This window comes from Pipistrellus kuhlii, unplaced genomic scaffold, assembly GCF_014108245.1.
Source record: "Pipistrellus kuhlii isolate mPipKuh1 unplaced genomic scaffold, mPipKuh1.p scaffold_m20_p_3, whole genome shotgun sequence".
In the NCBI taxonomy this organism is placed as follows: Eukaryota; Metazoa; Chordata; class Mammalia; order Chiroptera; family Vespertilionidae; genus Pipistrellus; species Pipistrellus kuhlii.
In genome coordinates, this window is record NW_023425529.1 from 7158003 (window position 1) to 7178185 (window position 20183).

Here is a 20183-nt window from a genome sequence, read left to right on the forward strand (position 1 = left end):
AAGCCAATTAATGATTTTCTCTCATCACTGATGTTTCTAACTCTCTCTCCCTCTCCCTTCCTCTCTGAAATAAATAAAACTGTTTAAAAAATATAAAAATTGCCGAAATCGGTTTGGGTCAGTAGATAGAACGTCAGCCTGTGGACTGAAAGATCCTGGGTTCGATTCCAGTCAAGGGCATGTACCTTGGTTGCGGGCACATCCCCATTAGGGGATGTGCAAGAGGCAGCTGATCAATGATTCTCTCTCATCGATGTTTCCAACTATCTCTCTCCCTTCTTCTCTGTTAAAAAATCAATAAAAAAAAACAAATAAAGCCGAAACCGGTTTGGCTCAGTGGAGAGCGTCGGCCTGTGGACTGAAGGGTCCCAGGTTCGATTCCGGTCAAGGCCACGTACCCTGGTTGCAGGCACATCCCCAGTGGGGGTGTGCAAGAGGCAGCTGGTCGATGTTTCTCTCTCATTGACATTTCTAACTCTCTATCTCTCTCCCTTCCTCTCTGTAAAAAATCAATAAAACATATTTTTAAAAAAACAAAACAAAAACAAAATAAATAAAAATTAAAAAAAACTAAAATATAACTTAAAAAAAATAAGAATAGTATAAATCTCTACAAAAATCCTAGAAACCTAGCTTCCTTAAAATGACACTGAAAAAAGCAAAGTACAAAAGTATGTATAGCATGCTATGATTCATTTAAGAAAGAAGAGGAGCTAAAATCGGTTTGGCTCAGTGGATAGAGCATTGGCCTGCAGACTGAAAGGTCCCAGGTTCAATTTTGGTCAAGGGCATGTACCTTGGTTGTGGGCACATCCCCAGTAGGAGGTGTGCAGGAGGCAGCTGATTGATGTTTCTCTCTCATGAATGTTTCTAACTCTCTATCCCTCTCCTTTCCTCTCTGTAAAAAATCAATAAAATATATATATTTTTTAAAATAAGGAGAGAAGAGGATATGTGGGGGAAAATATATATGCTCATTTGTAATCGAAGGAGCTTCTATAAAACAAACAATCAGAATTCCTCAAAAGTATCAAGGTCATGAAAGACCAAGAATGCTTAAGGAGCTGTCACAGACTGGAGGACAGTGAAGAGGCATGACAATTAAACATACTGCCGAAACCGGTTTGGCTCAGTGGTAGAGCGTCGGTCTGCGGACTGAAAGGTCCCAGGTTCGATTCCGGTCAGAGGCATGTACATTGGTTGCGGGCACATCTCCTCTCCTCTTCTCTCTCATCGACGTTTCTAGCTCTCTATCTCTCTCCCTTTCTCTCTGTAAAAAAATCAATAAAATATATTTAAAAAAAAACAAAAAACCATACTGTGGGTCCTGAATTGAACCCTGAACCAAAAAAAGGACATTAGTGGAAAACCTTTAAATAAGATCTGTAGATGTGTTGCTAATATTGTATCAATGCTAATTTCCTGGTTTTGCTAATTGTGCTATAAGATGCTAATAGTAACAGAAGCTGAGTGAAGAATAAAATGGGAACACTGTACTATTTTTATAATTTTTATTTTTCAAAAATTTTAAACGCTAATAGTTTTAGTAATTTCTTAATCATAATGTTATGTGTTAGAATTAGTTTACCAATTAAAAGTCGAACACCTGATAATTAACTTATTAAACAGATTAAAAAGATTTTGGTAGCATCTATATTACTTTTTAAAATGTCAGACATTATCAAAAGAGTAATTGATAGTTGGGTTTCTTACTTTAGGTACCACATGGGGTCAGCATCACTCGTAACCTTTTCATTGGCTTTCATGATCTTCTTTATCTGCAGTGGAAAGTGTAGAATTAGCAAAGACTGGCTTCCAATTCTTAGCTGTGTCTAATTCTAAGATCTGATGCTTACCTCTACATTAATGAAATAGTTGAAGGAATCTATGTGCTGCTTTACAAGGCCTTTCACCTAAATAGAAAAGGGGAAACAGATTAGCAACAAAAGTAGGTTAGCAGGTAGTATAATAGACTCTAACCATAGATAATCAGCAAATTTTTCTCAAAACCAAAGGGGGAAAAATTCATGAATTTTGTAAAATTTTACATTTATATGTCTTCATTCCATTTCTTCTCCATCTTACTAGAATATCTTCAAATTTCCCTCTTTGAGAAGCAACCTGACTTTGGAAAATACAAGTATTTAAATATACCTAATGATTTCACACAAGCTAATAAATAAGGTAAAATTTTCTCTGCATATTATAATTGTCAAAAATATATAGCAATTGAGCATAATATAACCTCTATTCCCCTCAAACAATGCCCATTTACTTTTTTGTCTTTCTCCTGTCTGGGCAATTTTATGATTTTCACACATCAAACTGGTCTTTCATATAACTTTATAGAAGAATGAGGGAGGAAAAATAAGAATCTCTATTAAGAAAATACTTGTATTTGATACTGAAAGCAGGTGAAACTCAACAATCCTAAGCTCGGATACCAGCTAGCAGTGACTTCCTTTTCATCTCAGAAGTCAGTAATAACTGTACACAGATAGCGCTGTGTACTGCTATGGAAAACAATGAAATAATAAACACACAAACTCCAAAATCTTAAGATTTAAAAGGACTGTACATGTTTATTTTCTTACATTAATCTTCAAACACAACTAATTCAATGCTTCTAGAACTCTCTTGACAGATAGTCATAGAACCTTTGTTTTAACTTTACTTCCCTATTGGGAATCTCGCTGGCTTACAAAACAACCATCCCATGTTTTGAAGTAGTCCTGATGGTTGGAGGGAAAAAATTCAACCTTATAATGATGAGGTCAACCTTCCTCAAGTTCCTACCCGTTGGACTTAATCTCTTCTGATCTGTATATACTAGTTCCTCTCTAAAATCAGATTACCACTTCCCCAACCAGCAGGAATACTGCCTCTTAATTCCTTGTATTTCCCAAACCTAGCAATATACACAACTGCATACAGTAAAAAAAGGTGATGCCAAAACCAGTTTGGCTCAGGGATAGAGCATAGGTCTGCGGACTGAAAGGTCCCGGGTTCGATTCCGGTCAAGGGCATATATTTTGGTTGCGGGCACATCCCCAGTAGGGGGTGTGCAAGAGGCAGCTGATGGATGATCCTCTCTCATTGATGTTTCTAACTCTCTATCCCTCTCTCTTCCTCTCTGTAAAAAAATCAATAAAATATACTAAAAAAAAAAGTGATACAATTTAATCTTAACAAAAGGTTTATTTCTTGATTTTTCATCAGAAAATTATTACTAAAGATTCATTACCTTTAAAAATGCTGGAAGCAGCCTCCATTTTTCCTGTGAATCAAAATAGTAAGAGTGTCAGGATGTGTGCCAGCAACCATTTTTACGTCATTTTAATGTACCATAGATGACTCACTTTATCACAATAAGTGAAAGAAAGTAAGTCAAAATGTAACCAACAACTTTTACATAGTAATCACTTTTATGGAAATCACATAGGTATGTATGTGCCTATACACATTCAAATATATGTATAAACGCATATGTATAAAACAGATTTCTTAAATAGAATCTAATTTAATCTCTTCTTGATGACTCAAGATTCCAAGTACTTTATTTTATTTTCATGACACTTTCTGAGTAAGCGGGTCTGCCAGTTTGATAAAAGGGAAAACAAGCTTCAGAGTCTGGTGGGGAAGCCAGGTCTCCGAGTTCTTTCTCTCTTCCATTTTCTGTTAACCAGTGCATGGTCAGAGCTCATCTCAGGGCGGCAGAAGGATGGCACACACGGTGTTCACCTTCTACATTAAAGAGCTGCAAACTAGTACACTTCTTTTGTTCTCAGGCCTGTTATTTATACTTTCCTGAGGTTTTAAGTAGCCCACCACGATACGGCTCTTTTCATGAATGGCATCTAATCTGCTAATCGGAAATCTAACAAATGGGTAGAACCGAGTCTAAAGAATACGCTATTTCTGAATAAGGGCCCAAGAATCATGTTAGACCTTGCAGCAACTGCAAAACTTTTGACTTTCACTCTGACATGAGAAGCATTGGGAGGTTCTGATCAAAAGAGTGACATGGTGATGTGACTCATTTTAACTGGATCAGTTAAAATAATAGGTCGAACTGCTGGACTAAGGACAGACGAGTTAGAAGCAAGGAGATCATTTAAAAGTCTACTGCAATACTCCAGGCTGATAACAGTAGAGAAAGCAAGAAATTGTTAGCTAGGAGATTCAATGTGAAGTTCAAGCCAACAGGACTTGATACATTAGATAGAGACTCTGAGAGAAAGAGGAGTTAAGACTGGTACCTTAGACTTGTCATTTATGGAAACGAGGAAGCAGGGATGCTGTCAAGAGCAGCAGGTGTAAAGTGTGAGGGGCTATTAGGAGGTTGCTGGGGGCATGCTTAGTTTAAGATATCCCCTAGACATTGAGGTGGAGATGTCAATAGACAACAAATATGAGCCTGGAACTTGGGAAGAGGGTGGCCTGGAGATACACATTAGGAAAAGGTCAGCAAAGACGGGAATTATAGCCACATAATGGATGAGCTTGCCTAAGGGGTATAGATGGAGAACTTCAAGAACCTTTTAATATTTATGGGGATTGGTAAGATATGTACACATATAATACCTCAATAAAAAAAAAAGAACCTTTTAATATTTCGAGCTGAGGAACAGAAGGAAGGCAGATCTAGCAAAGAAGACTAAGAAGAAGGAAGTTAAACCAAGGATGGAGGCAACCAGTAGAGAGTAAAAACATTTTTCAAGAAAAAAAGGAGGGGGGTGAGGGGTATATGAGAGACCTCTGTACCTTCCTACTTCACTGTGAACCTAAAAAACTCTAAATAAAATTGAGTCTTAAACAAACAAAAGGGAAAAAAGAGGGAATCAGGCAAAACTAATCAATCTGAAAGAAATCAAAGGTCTGGGTAGGGACAGACTGAAAAGGGAACAGACTTTCTGGAGTGATGGAAATATTCTGTTTTATATTGGGAAGTGGTTATTTGGGAATACATTAACTGTCAAAACTAATGATCGGAACACTCAATATTCCTGTATTTTATTGCATATACATCTACAGAGGAATGAGAGAAAGATCAAAAGGAAGTATATGAGAAGAGTAGAAATATCTCAGGGAAGCAAGTAGTGAAGGTAATGAGGGAGAGAGGCTGGAAAAGTTAACAGAGGCCAGACTGAGGAAGGCCTTATAAACACAGAAAACACTAGATTTTACCCTACGAGCAATGGGAAGAGAATGAAGAAGCTTAACGAACAGAGCAGCATAATCATACTTGTGTGATAAACGGATGGCTGTTACCACAGAGCAGAGAGACTGGAGTGAGAGAAGTTAAGAGCCTAGGAAGCAAGAGATGACAGTGGGTGAGACTTGGAGAACCGAGGGAATGATGGTTCAGACTAGAGTCTATTTAGTAGGCAGGGCCCTGAAGATGGGATGGATGGTGGATTGGATGCTGGGGGCCATTCCTGAGTCAGACAACTCAAACTGTTGTTTTAGTTTCTCCAGCGCTGTACAAATTCAGGCAAGAAATGTCAATCATGTAGACTTATTCCTTCCCCTTTCTCTGGAGGAGCAGTCCAGTCAGCAGTTAAGGATGAAGACTCTGAAGTCAAGACTGCAAGAGTCCAAATTCCACATCAGCCACTTACCAGCCATCTGACATTGAGTTACTCATTTAACCTCTCTGGGCCTGAAAAATCTTCATGGCATATGGTGGGCACAGTACTTATATCAGAGAATTAAACAACAATGCGTGTGAGGGTGACAGAGCCTGGTACACAGGAAGTACTCAGTAAATTCTGGCTCTTCCTATAAGCTCTTCAAGAGCGAAAATCCAGTATTGCCTGGTAATGACCAGCGGTGTATTTCTTTGCAGACTCGTCACAGACTGGATCTGAGGAGCTGATAATCATTCGATTTCATTAATCAGCCAAATGATTAGAGAAAGGTTTTATAATCCGATCATGTCACTTTCCTGCTTCACCCCTTGGCCAGCATCTCGTTGCTCCTTCAGATGTCTGAGGAAACTTTTTTCGTAACCTGGAGCTGTACCTATGCTGCTTACCTCCTCTCCTCTCCTCTTCACTCTAGTCCTTGTTTTAGCTCCTCAAAGCCTCTCAAGTATCCGGTTCTCTCTACCTGAAAGCACTCGGCTGTCTTTCCAAGCCTCATTTCTCCAGATTCTCCCACTCCAAGCCAATGAAGATTCTGAGGCCCGGAGAGTGAAGGAAAAAAAAAAAAATATATATATATATATATGGATATATATATATATATATATATATATATATATATATATTGGGGTGTATATATATATATATATATATATATATATATATATATATATATATATATTGCCTTTCTAGAAAAATAAAATTATGTCAATAGCTGAAGTTCATTAGGCAAGCTGCCACTCCAGGGCGGTTACCTTTCATTTCTGATAATATAACGAAAGCTATGGGGCTACTGCCCAAGAAACACCCAGGCAGAATTTTGAGTGAGTTTTCAGGGCGTTTAAAGTAGTCCTGCAAGTCCACATCTGAATTCCAGGTTCAAGGGGCAGACTACTCAGCCTGGCACTGAGACGATTTGGTTTAACCACCACAGGCAGCTGTGGGACCCCACGAGAGGGGCCTCAGCTCCCTGGGCCTCAGCGCCCTCCATAAGCCAGCGAAGATGGGAGAACGTCTCCCAAAGGTGGGCGCGAGGACCAATCTTGCCCTCACACACGAGCGCTAGAAAGGGTCCGGCGCGAGAGCTGAGCCTGCGCGGCCCCGGATGGGACAGCACGGTCCCCAGTGCGGAGGAATGAGCATGCGCGAAGTTCTGAGCATCCGCAGAAGCTACGACCCACCCCGACCCTCGAGAGCTCTCAGGGTACCGCCTCCTCGGGACGCCTCCCGGCCCCTTCCGTTCCGCGCGTGCCGGGCCTTTACCTCTACAGTCGGTATTGGCGCAGCTAGCTGCTCCGGGGTCAGGTTCCCAAATTCCTCCGCAAGCACGTCCATGCTGCTCCCGGCGAAGGAAGAAGCAAACAGACGCCCCCACACGCCGGCCTCCGCCGGCTCACGCAGCTCCCGTAGAGAGCGGTGCGCGTGGCCTAAACGGTCCCCGCCGCGCAGGTGGATTGAAGGCGCGACACAAAGGTTCCGCCCTGCTCCCGGCCTGAACCTGAGGTGGAACCCGGATGTGGCTGAGGCGAAGCTGGGAAACTGCGCCGCCTAGTGTCGCTCGGAGGTCTCGCCGGGTAATCCTAATCCCTACAGGACTGGTTCATTGCCAGTTATCCTGTAATTGAGACCAATAGAGCATATTGGTTGTATTTTTAAAAATAATTCAGAGAGAGGGGCAAACGGATAATTTAATAAGTTCGAGACAGGGAGCTTACGTAATTTAATCCAAAACGACGCGTTTTTCCATATATACTATGGAAAAATAGGAAATTTACCAAATGCCTAGTAGTAGGGGAGGGGACTGGTTAAAAAATATAATGCGTGCATGTGATAGAATATTATACAACTATTAAAATAACCATAACATGAGGAGGTATTAACTCACTTAAGCATAGAGTACAACAGAACAGTAATTAAGACTGTTAAATTCTAAAAGGACTGGATATAAGGTCCAGGAATAAATATCACATTGGGAACTTGAGTATGAAACAGTAACATTGCAAAATCAGTACGGGGAAATGAGCTGGAACAATTAATAAATGTTGTTGGAACAGTTGATTAGCTATTAGAAAAAAAGTAAATCCTATATAGATGAAATATTTAAATGTTAACAAAACATTAGAAGAAAATGTAAGTGAATATATTCATAACACTGGCGATGTGGGCCTTCAAGGGTGGCAACAGTCAGAAATTATAATGGGATAATATTCATAGATTTGGCAATATAATTCTAATCATAGTTTCATGAGTCCATTAAAAACTATGTTTTCTGAACAGATTTTTAAAAATCACCATGGATAAGAATTTTTTGTTGTTGTTGTTGTTTTTTAAACAAAAAACAGCCAAAACCGGTTTGTCTCAGTGGATAGAGTGGGTCCCAGGTTCAATTCCGGTCAAGGGCATGTACCTTGGTTGCGGGCACATCCCCAGTAAGGGGTGTGCAAGAGGCAGATGATCGATGATTATCTCTCATCGATGTTTCTGACTCTCTGTCCCTCTCTTCTCCTCTCAGTGAAAAAATCAATAAATTAAACACACACACACACACACACACACACACACACAAGTTGATAAAAGATATAGGCTTGGTATCCCTAGTTTAACATGAACTCATGTTAGGGAAGGCAACTGATGATGTTTCCCTCTCTCATTGATGTTCTCTCTATCTGTCTCTCTCTTCCTCTCCCTCTCTCTCCCCCTTTCTTCCTCTCTCCCTTTCCCTCACCCTCTAAAATCAATAAAATTAATTAAAAAAATATATCATTGTCTGAGGATAAAAAAAAATGAACTCATGCAAATCAATAGGAAAAATATCCTACTGGGAAAAAACTAAACAAAAGATACCAACAGTTGTTCAATGTGTGAGGAGTCTCCATTTAGGAAGATGCAAAAGGTCTGGAGACGGACGATGGTGATGTTGCACAACCATGAGAATATACTTACAGCCACTGAACTGTACACCTGACATGGTAAGCTTTATGTGTGTTTTACTACAGTAAATTACAAAAATTTGCCAGTTTCTCACAAATGGATAGGCCTTGCACCAGGCTAATTTCTGAATTAGCTACTTCAAGTAAATGTTAATGCCTGTGTCTTCTAAGTAAGATGCTGATGGATGTCTGAAACCATCAGCTCCTGCTCTTGAGGAACTTACATTTCACTTAGAGACAGATACACTTTTGTCATCCTTGTGAGCTAGCAGAGAGCAACCTATTTGGAATCTACCCTGGAAGGGACTGTGAAGTGATTTTTTGCTAACAGAGATGTCAAGGTTGGCTCAGATGTGTTGGCTTTCTCTTGGCTTCCACCGTTAGCCCGCATCACCAGGAGAGCTTGTTAAAACCACCTCAGCTTTCCGACTTGGTAGGTCTGGTCCCGGCCTCCAGGTAGGCATTCTAATCAGTTCCCAGGAGATCACACTTTGAAACTCACTCTCTAACCTAAGACGTATCCCTCAACACCATATCCTCTGTTCACGTCTAGCTCTCCTCCAGGTGGCATCTTCTGGAACAGGGGCCGTCTTGTCTGTCTTTGTATTCCCATGTTCTGTCCCATTGTTTCTTCCTGAAGAAATTTGTGTGGAAAAAGCAATTTGAAAGAAAAACATGCAGTGAATGATTTAAAAATTCAAAACTAAATTTCACATTATTTTAAATCCCTTTTTTTTTTTTTCCTTTCGAAAAGAGGAGTCCTTCACGGCCATAGCTGGCCATAGTTGGCTGACACTGAGCGGCATTTGCCCATAGCCCTTAGCTGCCACATCCTTTATTACATCTGCCTGGCCCCTGAGGTATCAGCATTGGCACCTGAGGAAATCCGTGACTTCTTTCTGATCTCCTAGGGCCGTGGTCGGCAGACTGCGGCTCGCGAGCCACATGGGGCTCTTTGGCCCCTTGAGTGCGGCTCTTCCACAAAAAACCACAGCCTGGGCGAGTCTATTTAGAAGAAGTGGCTTTAGAAGAAGTTTAAGTTTAAAAAATTTGGCTCTTAAAAGAAATTTCAATCGTCGTACTGTTGATATTTGGTTCTGTTGACTAATGAGTTTGCCGACCACGGGCCTAAGGGAAGAAACAAAATCAAAACCAAAAAGCCAGGACCGTCTTCTGGTTTCTGTGTCTGCTGCTGCCACCTCCTTCTCCTGAGGTGTTGGTACAAAATGAGTGGTGGTTTGAATAGAAGGCTGGGCAGTTGGGAAAGGAAAGCCCCAAGGGCAAATGGTTGCTATCTTGGACTACTCCACCCCTTACGTATCAAGGTTTGGGTAGCCAGGGGAGAGAGTGACCAACGACACCAGGGGGAAGAGCAGCGACGTTGGTTAAGATAGAATAAAGGGTTCAGGCTGGGCCCTGAGATATTGGAGAGAGCGCCCGTTTCCTGAGTCTTCACTCTAGGCCAGACCTTGGAACCCCACTCTCCGTGCACTCTCTGACTTAATGATGGACACCCCCCCCCCCCGGGGGGATAAGTAGGATGATCCCCCACTTGACAGGTGAGGAGACTAACGCTCAGAGGGGGGTAAGAAGCTTTCCAAGCAGAGGAGGAACGAATAATTATCTGATGTCAGAGTCCATGCTTTCCACCAGAGAAAAACAGCCTGAGCGATGGCAGAATGCCGCCTCCTGGTGATGGAGTGTGGTTCTCCCGTAGGGCTGTCCAGGCTGTGTTTATAGATGACACTAGGAAAAATCCACAGGGGCTGAACCATTAGTGGCTCTTATGCCACGTTAAAGTTAGACCTTATGAGAGGCTGCAACATGCAGATACTAGAAACGAAAGAAAAAAATTACCCTCTCCAAAAGCTTTGTGCATTCAGGCTGGAAAAAAATATGAATGGACTTGATTTATACACCCAAATAAATTCATAATAGAACTAGAGAAGACCAGAACAACATTGGGAGAAAGGATAAGGGCTCCAGTGTGAAAGGCAAGGGCAGAGGGGGAGACCTTGAAGTGGGTCATTTCTCAGGCAGCAAGGTGAGGAGGAATAAAATAGGAAGTCTCTACTGCAAGCAGAGAACATTCTGGATTTTTAAAAATTTTATTGATTAAGGTATTACATATGTGTCCTTATCCTCCCATTATCCCCCACATCCCTCCCCCCCCACTCACGCCCTCACCCCCCTATTGTCTGTGTCCATTGGTTAGACTTATATGCATGCATACAAGTCCTTTGGTTGATCTCTCTCCCTTCCCCCTACCCTTTCCTACCTTCCCTCTGAGGTTTGATGGTCTGATTGATGGCTCTCTGTCTCTGGGTCTGTTTTTTTTTCATCAGTTTATGTTGTTCATTATATTCCATAAATGAGTGAGATCTCTGACTAGCTTATTTCACTTAGCATAATGCTCTCCAGTTCCATCCATGCTGTTGCAAATGGTAAGGATTCCTTCTTTTTCACTGCAGCGTAGAATTCCATTGTGTAGATGTACCACAGTTTTTTTTAATCCACTCATCTGCTGATGGGCACTTGGGCTGTTTCCAAATCTTTGCTATGATGATTTGTGCTGCTATGAACATAAGAGTGCCTATATCCTTTCTGATTAGTGTTTCTAGTTTCTTGGGATATATTCCTAGGAGTGGAATCACTGGGTCAAATGGGAGTTCCAACATTCTGCATTTTGAGTAAGACTGGGTGGTCCCGAAACCTCCAGTTGCCTGCCATACCCACAGGCCTTGCTCCAAAAAGCTTTACTTTGTATCCTGTGATGTTATCATCCTGTCCAAAGCAGTAGGGCCAGGAATCTTTCAAAGACAGTCCTATGAGGGAGGTGAGGTGGTTTGTCATGAGGTCCCCTACCCAATGAGGGACAGTGGAACAGAAGTTGTCCATACTGAATAGTGACAAGTAGACCAATCATATTCTCTCTCCTGGGACTATTTATTTATTTATTTTTAAAGAGGAAGGTTTTTTTGTTTTGTTTTAAATATATTTTATTGATTTTTTTACAGAGAGGAAGGGAGAGAGTTAGAGAGCCAGAAACATCGATGAGAGAGAAACATCCACCAGCCGCCTCCTGCACACCCTCTACCGGGGATGTGCCCGCAACCAATGTACATGCCCTGGACAGGGATCGAACCTGGGACCTTTTAGTCCGCAGACCGACGCTCTACCACTGAGCCAAACCAGTTTCGGCTCTCCTGGGACTTTTTAATGAAGATGAACCAAAGGAGAGGGCAGCAACAGAAAGCAGAAGCTGAGAAGTAAATATCAAGTCAACATTTGGTAGCAACAAGACAATAAGAAGTAAATTTTCTGCCCTAGATGGTTTGGCTCAGTGGATAGAGCATTGGCCCACAGACAGAAGGGTCCTGGGTTCAATTCTGGTCAAGGGCACATACCTGGATTGCAGGCTCCATCCCCGGCCCTGGTCAGGGAGTGTGCTGGAGGCAACCAATCAATGGGTCCCTCTCACATCGATGTTTCTCTCTGTGTGTCTCTCCCCCTCCCTTCCACTATCTCTAAAATCAGTGGGAAAATATTCATGGGTGAGGATTAACAACAGGGGAAAAAAATCCTTTGGTGATGTAAGGAAACCAATGTAGCAAATAGTTAAGAGCATGCATTCCAGGGGTCAACCTTTTGAGTTCAAATATACTTAACAGCTCTGTGACCTTGGATGACTTCCTTAGCCTCTCTGAGTCTCATTTTGCACATATGGAAAAACCAGAGAGCCTGCCTATTGTGCAGTTATGTGAGCCCATTTATATCAAGTGCTTAGGGTAGTCCTTGCCATATGGTAAGTGCCTGGTGGCTGTTATTATTTTATTCTGTTCTGAAGGGAAAACGTTATAGTCAGCTTCTCCACCAAGTCTGCCAGCGCAGCTGCTGGAACAGATTCCTGGGTTTCCTTTCTTTTTCGTAAAGCCTTCCATCAAATCTTTAGGCTCTTTCCTTTGAAACTGGAAAGAGGCTAACGTAGTAAGCTTAGAAATGAAAAGATAAAGCTTCACTTCAAAAAACAGAGAACAAGAGGGAACAAGTTGATAATACAGAGCTACTTCTCAAAGGTTCGATTAAATCATGGAGAATAAAGTCACGTTTGATTAATAAAAGAAAATCAGAACATGTTGGGTTTTGTCACTTATCCTTTGAAGTTGACATCAAGGACAATAACTGCAGCCTTCCACCTACCCTTGAGTTTCTCCGCCAATGACAACATTGAGCTTAATGAGCCATGGTCCTGATGAAATACGACAATTTTTGTTCTTGTGTACGTAAGCACTTAATCATCGCATCTCACTTTACTAAAACCTCTTGAAGCTTGAAAGAGATTGAGGACTATAAATTACAGTTATTATAACGCATTCTGGCTGCATTGTACTTTAGTACTTGCAGGCAGTTTCAAGTACATTGTCTCATTTGATTCTCGCCATATCGCTGTGAGGCAAGCGGGCAGGAGGTTAGGCAGGTGGGAGGTTCAGGGAGATGAAAGACTGGCTTGAGCCCTGACTGGTTTGGCTCAGTGGATAGAGTGTCGGCCTGCAGACTGAAAAGTCCCAGGTTTGATTCCAGTCAAGGGCATTCCAGTGAGGGGAAGGGGTGCAGGAGGCAGCTGAGGGATGTTCCTCTCTCATCGAGGTTTCTAACTATCCCTCTCCCTTCCTCTCTGTAAAAAAAATCAATAATATATATATATATTTTAAAAAGGAGTGGCTTAAGTTCACATAGCTATTAACTAGAGAAAGTGAATTCCATCTCAGATCTTGTGACTCCCAGTTTCATGCTACTTTTACTACAGGAGTGGAAAATTCTGCAAGTTAACATCCTCAGAGGTAGGACATGCTTAACTTTGGTTTCAAAAAGGGGCTCAAGTGAGAAGTAAAAATACGTTGCACAAGAGGTGTCATTCCTGATGCCCAAGGCATATTTTACTAATTGGACCCAGAATTCTCCGCTGCTCGTCCTGGGTCCGATCTCCTGCTTCAGAATCATCCCAACACAGTGCTTTGGGGAGCTACTGAAAGGCCAGAACAGACACATGATTTTAAACTTTCTTTCATGAAAAGAAGGTTCCTGGGGCATATTCAAGGAAGCTGGATGCTTGCCAGTATTCACGTCAGCCTCTTTCTCCTGGGTACATTGTCCTGCCTCCCTTGCAGTTAGATGAAGTCATGGGATTGGGTTCTGGAATGGACCATCATGGAAGTGGGCAATTCTCTTCTTTCCCCATCTGCTGGGTGAATGGAGAAGACTGAAGATGTAGGGTTCAGCTGAGTCACAAGATGGATGGAAGTGGGTCTTTGAGTGGCTGAATGATTATCCCCAACCCCAAAGCCACATACCCCTGCTCTGAGCTATAATTTGAGAAATAAAGCTATGCTGAGGCCACCATGACTTGGGAGCCTTTGATCAGCAATAAAGGGTGACTTCTTGTGATTATGCCCTTCCTTATATCATCTTTTGGTGTCCTTCTCAGAGGCAATGCTGGACTAGGTGGTCTCACACATTTCCTACTTACAAATTTTAAAGACCTTATGAAATGTACATGGTAATGGACTTGTTTTTCTCTTTCTGCTCCTCACTACACCCTTCCCATTTAGGGGAAATGCCTAGTGAGGTGACTTTGTCGGAACCACGGGAGTCTAAGATCAGCTATTCCCTCGTTCCATCCCCTGCAAATCAGAGTCTGAGCACTTGACTTAGATCCTTCCACCTGAATGTTGATATGAGGGATGCTAAAACTTAAGCAACTGGGGCACAGCAGCAAGGACAGTTGAGAATGCAGTCTCTGAAGCCACACCCTGAATCCAGCCTGGGTGGCATCCTGCAGCTTGCATTGCCTTGGTTCTTACCCATTTCCCAAGCCTGATTCCCCAGGTCAAGTAGATTCTGTGAGGCAATCAATACCTATCCGGTAAACCCCTGCTGCTTCGGTGAACCAGCGCCTGCTTCTGTCGCCTGTACTCAGTGCTCATGTGTAAGTGCATGTATGCATATGCACACAACACGGGGCTATTCCAGCACCAGCAGGAAGGGTTCTTTGCCAGGGCAATCTCTCCAAAACAGCAAGTTGTTGGCAACCTTCTCCTGGTTCAAAAGATTCAATGATTATTTATCTCAAGGCAAAACCCACCCATTTTAGTATGACACTCCAGAACCTGTGATTCTGTATCTCAGGGCAAAACCCACACATTTTCCTGCGATACCCCAGAACCTGTGTACCGTTCTTGTTTCACTCTTCTACCATACGCCGGTTCCTGAGCTCACCCCTTCTCCACACCATCGCATTCGCTGTGCGCGTGGTCTGTTGCGCTTTTCTGATGCTTGGCTCCGTGGTGAGTTCCTGCTTCCATGGCTAGCTCAAGAATGGTCTCCAGGAATTTGATCATTTTCCCTCCAGCACTGTGTGTTTCTGTTTTTTAGCCCTTGTTACACTTTATTGTAATTATTCACAATTTCATCCTTCCTAGTAAGAAACTTTTAATTAAAAAATACTTTTTTGCCGGGACCGGTTTGGCTCAGTGGATAGAGAGTCGGCCTGTGGACTGAAAGGTGCCGGGTTCGATTCTGGGCAAGGGCATGTACCTTGGTTGCGGGCATGTCCCCAGTGGGGGCTGTGCAAGAGGCAGCTGATCGATGATTCTCTCTCATCGATGTTTCTAACTCTCTATCCCTCTCTCTTCCTCTCTGTGAAAAATAAAAAATATATTTAAAAAAATACTTTTTATTGATTTCAAAGAGGAAGGGAGAGGGACAGATAGAGATGAGAATCACTGATCCGCTGCCTCCTGCATGCCCCCTGCTGGGGATGGAGCCCAGTATGTGCCCTGACTGGGAATTGAACCGTGACCTCCTGGTTAATAGGTCGATGCTCAACCACCAAGCCATACCGGCTGGGCAGTAATTAAATTCCTTGAGGACAGTATCTGTCTAGTCATCCATCACTACATCTAGGATACTTCTTGGCACATACAAAATGCTCATAGGTGTTTGTTGACTGACTGACTGAACATGATCTGGTATCTGTAAGGGTCCGAGGATCAGCAGAAGGATCTGCAGAACAAATACAAAAAAGACTATGGTGTTCCAGCCATGAGCTCCCCAAAGGTGATTTAGAAGACAAACAGACACTAGCTATGTTGAAATAATGTTTAATGTTTAAAATTCAACAGTGCACACAATACATGTCATAGCAGTAGAAGAATGAAAATGTATGTATGGTGTTTAATAAAATTGACATTACAAAACAAGACCATGTTAAGAAAACCTTAATAGTAGAAGTAAACATTTAGGTAAAAAACCAAATAAACAACATGCTAAGAGATATGATGCAAAAATCCTAATAAATGTAGTTGCCTAAATCCAGACTTGAGACGTTGAGATTTACTTTGCCACTTAAAAAAAAAAAAAAAAAAAAAAAAAGCAAAAAATAATAATAAAAGCAGAATGCCCTTCATTTAAAATGCATTTTTTTAAAAATGTTTGCACATTGTTTTTCCTGCTGGCAATCGCAGTATAATCAAGTATATAAGAATACCAGCTGGATTCCAATCTGATAATTAAAAAGTGCACCTGGTCTTTCTGATAAGTATTCAGTTCACCTCAGCAATAACAACAAAAAAATCACACAATACATTACTTTGCTATATTAGACCTCCGCTGCTGCCCATGCCCCAAAATGAGCAGTTGAAAACTTCAATTTAAGAGAAAATGAAAACGAAATTTTCAGCACCTTATGGTTTCTAAGCATAGAAAAGCCCAGGCAGAACGGGAGTACAGGAAGAGGGCGTGGTAAAACCAGCGATGTGCTCCTCTGTAGGTTTCCACTTATAAGCCCCTGCTGAAATGGACAGACTGGCTGATTTCTGTATTGGTCATTGTGTGAGAGAAAAATGACTCAAAACTTCCTCAGATTTTGGCAGATCCCTCCAAATTGGAGATTGGAGATAAATTTATTCACACAATCATTTCCTAGAACTTTGTCGGATAAAGGAGCAGCGCCATCCTGGTGGAGGTCGCGGTGAGGCAAAAGGGGTGAGGAAGAAAGAACTTTCCACGTCATGCCCGCTCTTCCCCAGCAACCTACTGAGTCCTTAGAAAACAAAGCCATCAAAAGGTATTTTAGCAAATAAAGCGCTTTCTCAATTAAGTCCACCCAAATTGAAATGCTTCCTAAAACACTTCAAAAAAATATGCAAATTCCAAGACAAGCAGCTTTCTCTAATGACAACCAGTGCCGACTTGGCAAAATTGTTTTATGCTCAAGAATGTCAAATGATAACGATGCTTAGAAGACTACCTAATCAGGCGTCTTCAAACTACGGCCCGCGGGCCACATGCGGCCCGCAGAGGAGTCTGATCCGGCCCGCCAGGTTTTTTGGGCAGTGAGCGCAGCCGAGGTGTTACAGTAGGAATTAGTAGTTCATATAGTCCGGCCCTCCAGCTCTCTGAGGGACCGTGATCTGGCCCCCACTTTAAAAAGTTTGAAGACGCCTGAGTCCTAAGTCATAGCAGGGTATGTATCTAATTAGCACAGAAGGCATTTGCTAGGGAGTTATGTGCTTAAAAAATCCAAAGTTGAACTCCTCTTTCGTGAACTTCACTGAGAATGGGAATCTCCTGGCATTTCTTTTTCTTGTTAAACATCCCTTCTTCTTATAGGTAAACCAAATCAAACCATTCCTGCCTTATGTAAAAATATTAAAATCTTATACAAACCTTACCAATGGCCTGAGAAATGCAAAGACATTCACTAAGAGATTTGTGCAAAAATTGTTTCTCTCAGAGAGCAGGATACATTTCAAGAATAAACCAACCTCCAGAATAAAATCTTAGAAGGGATTAGCTTCTAATTTCACTAAATGAACAATGGAGGTTTTATTTAAAATTTGCATATAGCTTTAAAATATATTTAATAAATTTAAATTCTACACAAATACTGACAATTGGTATTATAAAAATGTGAACTGGCACAGTTGAGGAATTTTAGGACTTACTATGTAAGTTTCTATTACACATTAATAAAATTTCCTTGTAAGTCTTTTTTGATTTATTGTTTTTTCATTGTACATTTCAAATACAATTATGCTTACTTTACATCATGTATTCAGAACATCAATCCCCTGGGTTATTATCACAACTTTCAACCTTTTAAGTTGTACCAATATTAAAATCATTAGGTTTGATAGTGACAAATGAGGAAATACAACTCCTTAAAGGTTGAATGAATAAGCCAGATATAAATGTTTAAGAAAACACAAGTATTAGGTGGGTAATATAATTAATGACAAATTGCTTTCTGATCATGAAAAAACTCTCTTTTGAACTTGAAAATGATGCATGAGTAGGGTGTGTATGAGGTGCGTGTCTTCTGCCATTCTAGCGTTACTGGGTTACACAGGATTGGGCTAACACTGCACCGCCAACAGGACTGAGAATGTGCCGCGTCCGCAAAGCCTCTGATGGAAACCGACTCCGTACTGAAGCCCGTGTTTCCCATCTCTTGTCCGGCGCCAGTTACTCTTTAGTTAGCAGAAGATGAAGCATCTGTCTTCCCAGTGGCTTCCTCACCAAAGAGCAGCTTTCGGAGTATATTTGCATAAAATGGTCCATACACTTGTTTGTTGAGATTCACAATGTTAGCGTATTGACAACCTAGCACTTCCAACTCCTGCTGAATGACAGCAAGGCCTCCGGGCATGGGAGGCAGGCATTTCTGAGGGCTCGGGAGACCAAGGAGGCTCTTCAAGTATAGCTGGATTCGTTTATCTGGGAGAAAAGAAGATACCTTTATCTGTCCCGTTACTAAAGCACATACTTTTTAAAACATGAGAATAGTAATTACGGTAGGTGGGCTATAATAATATTCCCAATTCTTTACCCTCCTTATATCCATGCCCTTTACAAGGTAGCTTTGCAACTCTTCCCATTATAGGTTGAAGTCTGTTCACCTCAGGTTTTGAATTGTAGCTGGCCTTATGAATTCCTTTGGTCAATACAGAACACAGCATAAGTGCTGGTAGGTTAGTTCTACGCAGAGTCCTGAAGAGGCAAGGTTCACATCTGCTTTCTCTACCTACCAGGTGAACAAGCCTGGGCCTGATGAAAGACCAGTGCTTCTATGTGAGGCCATTCTAGATCAGCCTATAGCCAACCAACTCTCAAACACTTGAGAGAGCCCAGCCAACATCAGCAGGGCTACCTGTCCAAGCCACAGCTGACCATGGATGCATGTGTGAGTCTAGCAAAACCAAAAGAACCACCCCATTGCCCCAAAGACTGGTGAGCAATACTACATATTTACTTTTTTGATTAAGTTATGGAGTCTGAGGGTGACTTGTGTGGCAATAGCTAACTGATTAAAATGCAGCACACTTCTGGGGTAAGGCAGGGAATATTTTACAAAAACTCAATTATTTAATGCTTGTCACTTTAGTTATGTACACTGAAACAGACTTTATAAACTGGCACTGCCAGTTTGGTCCACATAGGGCTTTTAAAAAATAAATCACTTAAGGTAGAGGAATTCATATAGAAATCCAAATTTCTGGTTCCTCTTGAAAAATCTAGAGATCTGGTTAATTTGGGGGCCCAATTACCACAGGGCAAGGGTGACCACACATCCAGGTTTTCCCAGAGCCGCTGAAGTTTCCACCTGCTGTCTTGGCATAATTAAAAAGAGCACTCTCAAAAGTGTCCTGGTTTGGACAAAAAAATCGTATGTTCACCCAACACGTGCCCAGCGATCTAAAGGCACTGAAGAAGTGTCACCCCAACGGGCACTCCAATTTGCCATCTTCTTCACCCTTTGTGTCCCACTGCTTCAACGACCTACATATGAGACTACTTCACAAAAGCAAGCAAGTGCATAGGTACAAGGGGCTGTAGAAGTACTGGACAAACCAGACCTGCCACAGCTCATGCTGCTCCCAGGCCTTTCTTTGGCCTTGGAAACAGAAATCTCACAAAGAAGGCGCGCTAAAGAGAATAAATGCCATCAAATGCAGACAACTGGTATTAATGAAATTCCTAACTCTGAATGCTTCTCCCAAAAGGCATACATTCTAGTCAGATCTGTCCTAGAACTCAAAGTTCCCAATAGCCCATGTCCATGTCTTAGCCAGAATTGCTTCCTCTTACTGGAATGTTCTTCCATTTCATCTCATCTCCGCCCCAAGTCAAAAGCATCCTTCGGTGCCAGGCCTCAAGTTATTTCCTTCTGTGGCTTTCCCTAACATCTGACAGACTATCATACCATATTATTGTTATCCGAGAATGTGTGTGTCTCTCTCTGCTTAGGTGAGCTGAGGGTGAGGGCTACTCTTTATCTTTACTTCAGGCCCGGTGCATGAAATTTTTGCATGGGAGAGGTGTCCCTCAGCCTGGCCTACACCCTCTCCAATCTGGGATCCTTCTCACAATCCGGGACTGCTGGCTCCTAACCGCTTGCCTGCCTGATTGCCCCCTAACCGCTCTTCTGCAGGCCTGATTGATTCCTAACTGCTCCCTTGCCAGTCTGATCACCTCCTAACTGCCTTCCCCTGCCAGCCTGATCACCCCCTAACTGCTCCCCTGCTGGCCTGATTGCCCACAACTGCCT

The 20183-nt window shown here is 42.0% G+C and overlaps 2 protein-coding genes across 12 annotated transcripts in view; both read right to left on the reverse strand.

Moving 5' to 3' along the window:
* The window catches only part of POLR3B (RNA polymerase III subunit B), a 94221-nt gene extending 87103 nt beyond the window's left edge, over positions 1 to 7118 (reverse strand). For 3 of the 8 annotated variants that reach the window (XR_004990884.2, XM_045587558.1, XM_045587559.1), the window contains exons 1-4: positions 6909 to 7118; positions 3245 to 3277; positions 1857 to 1913; positions 1714 to 1778 (exon numbers count right to left, since the gene is read on the reverse strand). Coding sequence is in view for 7 of the 8 variants with exons in the window: in XM_045587558.1 (XP_045443514.1) it covers positions 1714 to 1778; positions 1857 to 1913; positions 3245 to 3277; positions 6909 to 6980 (227 nt within the window). In the remaining variant the exon portion in view is untranslated. Of the gene's footprint in view, positions 1 to 1713; positions 1779 to 1856; positions 1914 to 2048; positions 2072 to 3244; positions 3278 to 6908 lie in introns of those variants that run through there. The other 5 variants (XM_036454838.2, XM_036454833.2, XM_036454837.2 and 2 more) reach the window with 4 other exon arrangements.
* Positions 7119 to 15719: 8601 nt separating this feature from the next.
* Positions 15720 to 20183, reverse strand: part of TCP11L2 (t-complex 11 like 2) — a 40204-nt gene continuing 35740 nt past the window's right edge. For 3 of the 4 annotated variants that reach the window (XM_036454842.2, XM_036454841.2, XM_036454843.2), the window contains 2 exons: positions 17076 to 18352; positions 15720 to 16879 (listed from right to left, as the gene is read on the reverse strand). In XM_036454842.2, coding sequence (XP_036310735.1) covers positions 18108 to 18352 — 245 coding nt within the window. In that variant the 3' untranslated portion in view covers positions 15720 to 16879; positions 17076 to 18107. Of the gene's footprint in view, positions 16880 to 17075; positions 18353 to 20183 lie in introns of those variants that run through there. The other variant, XM_045587560.1, reaches the window with a different exon arrangement.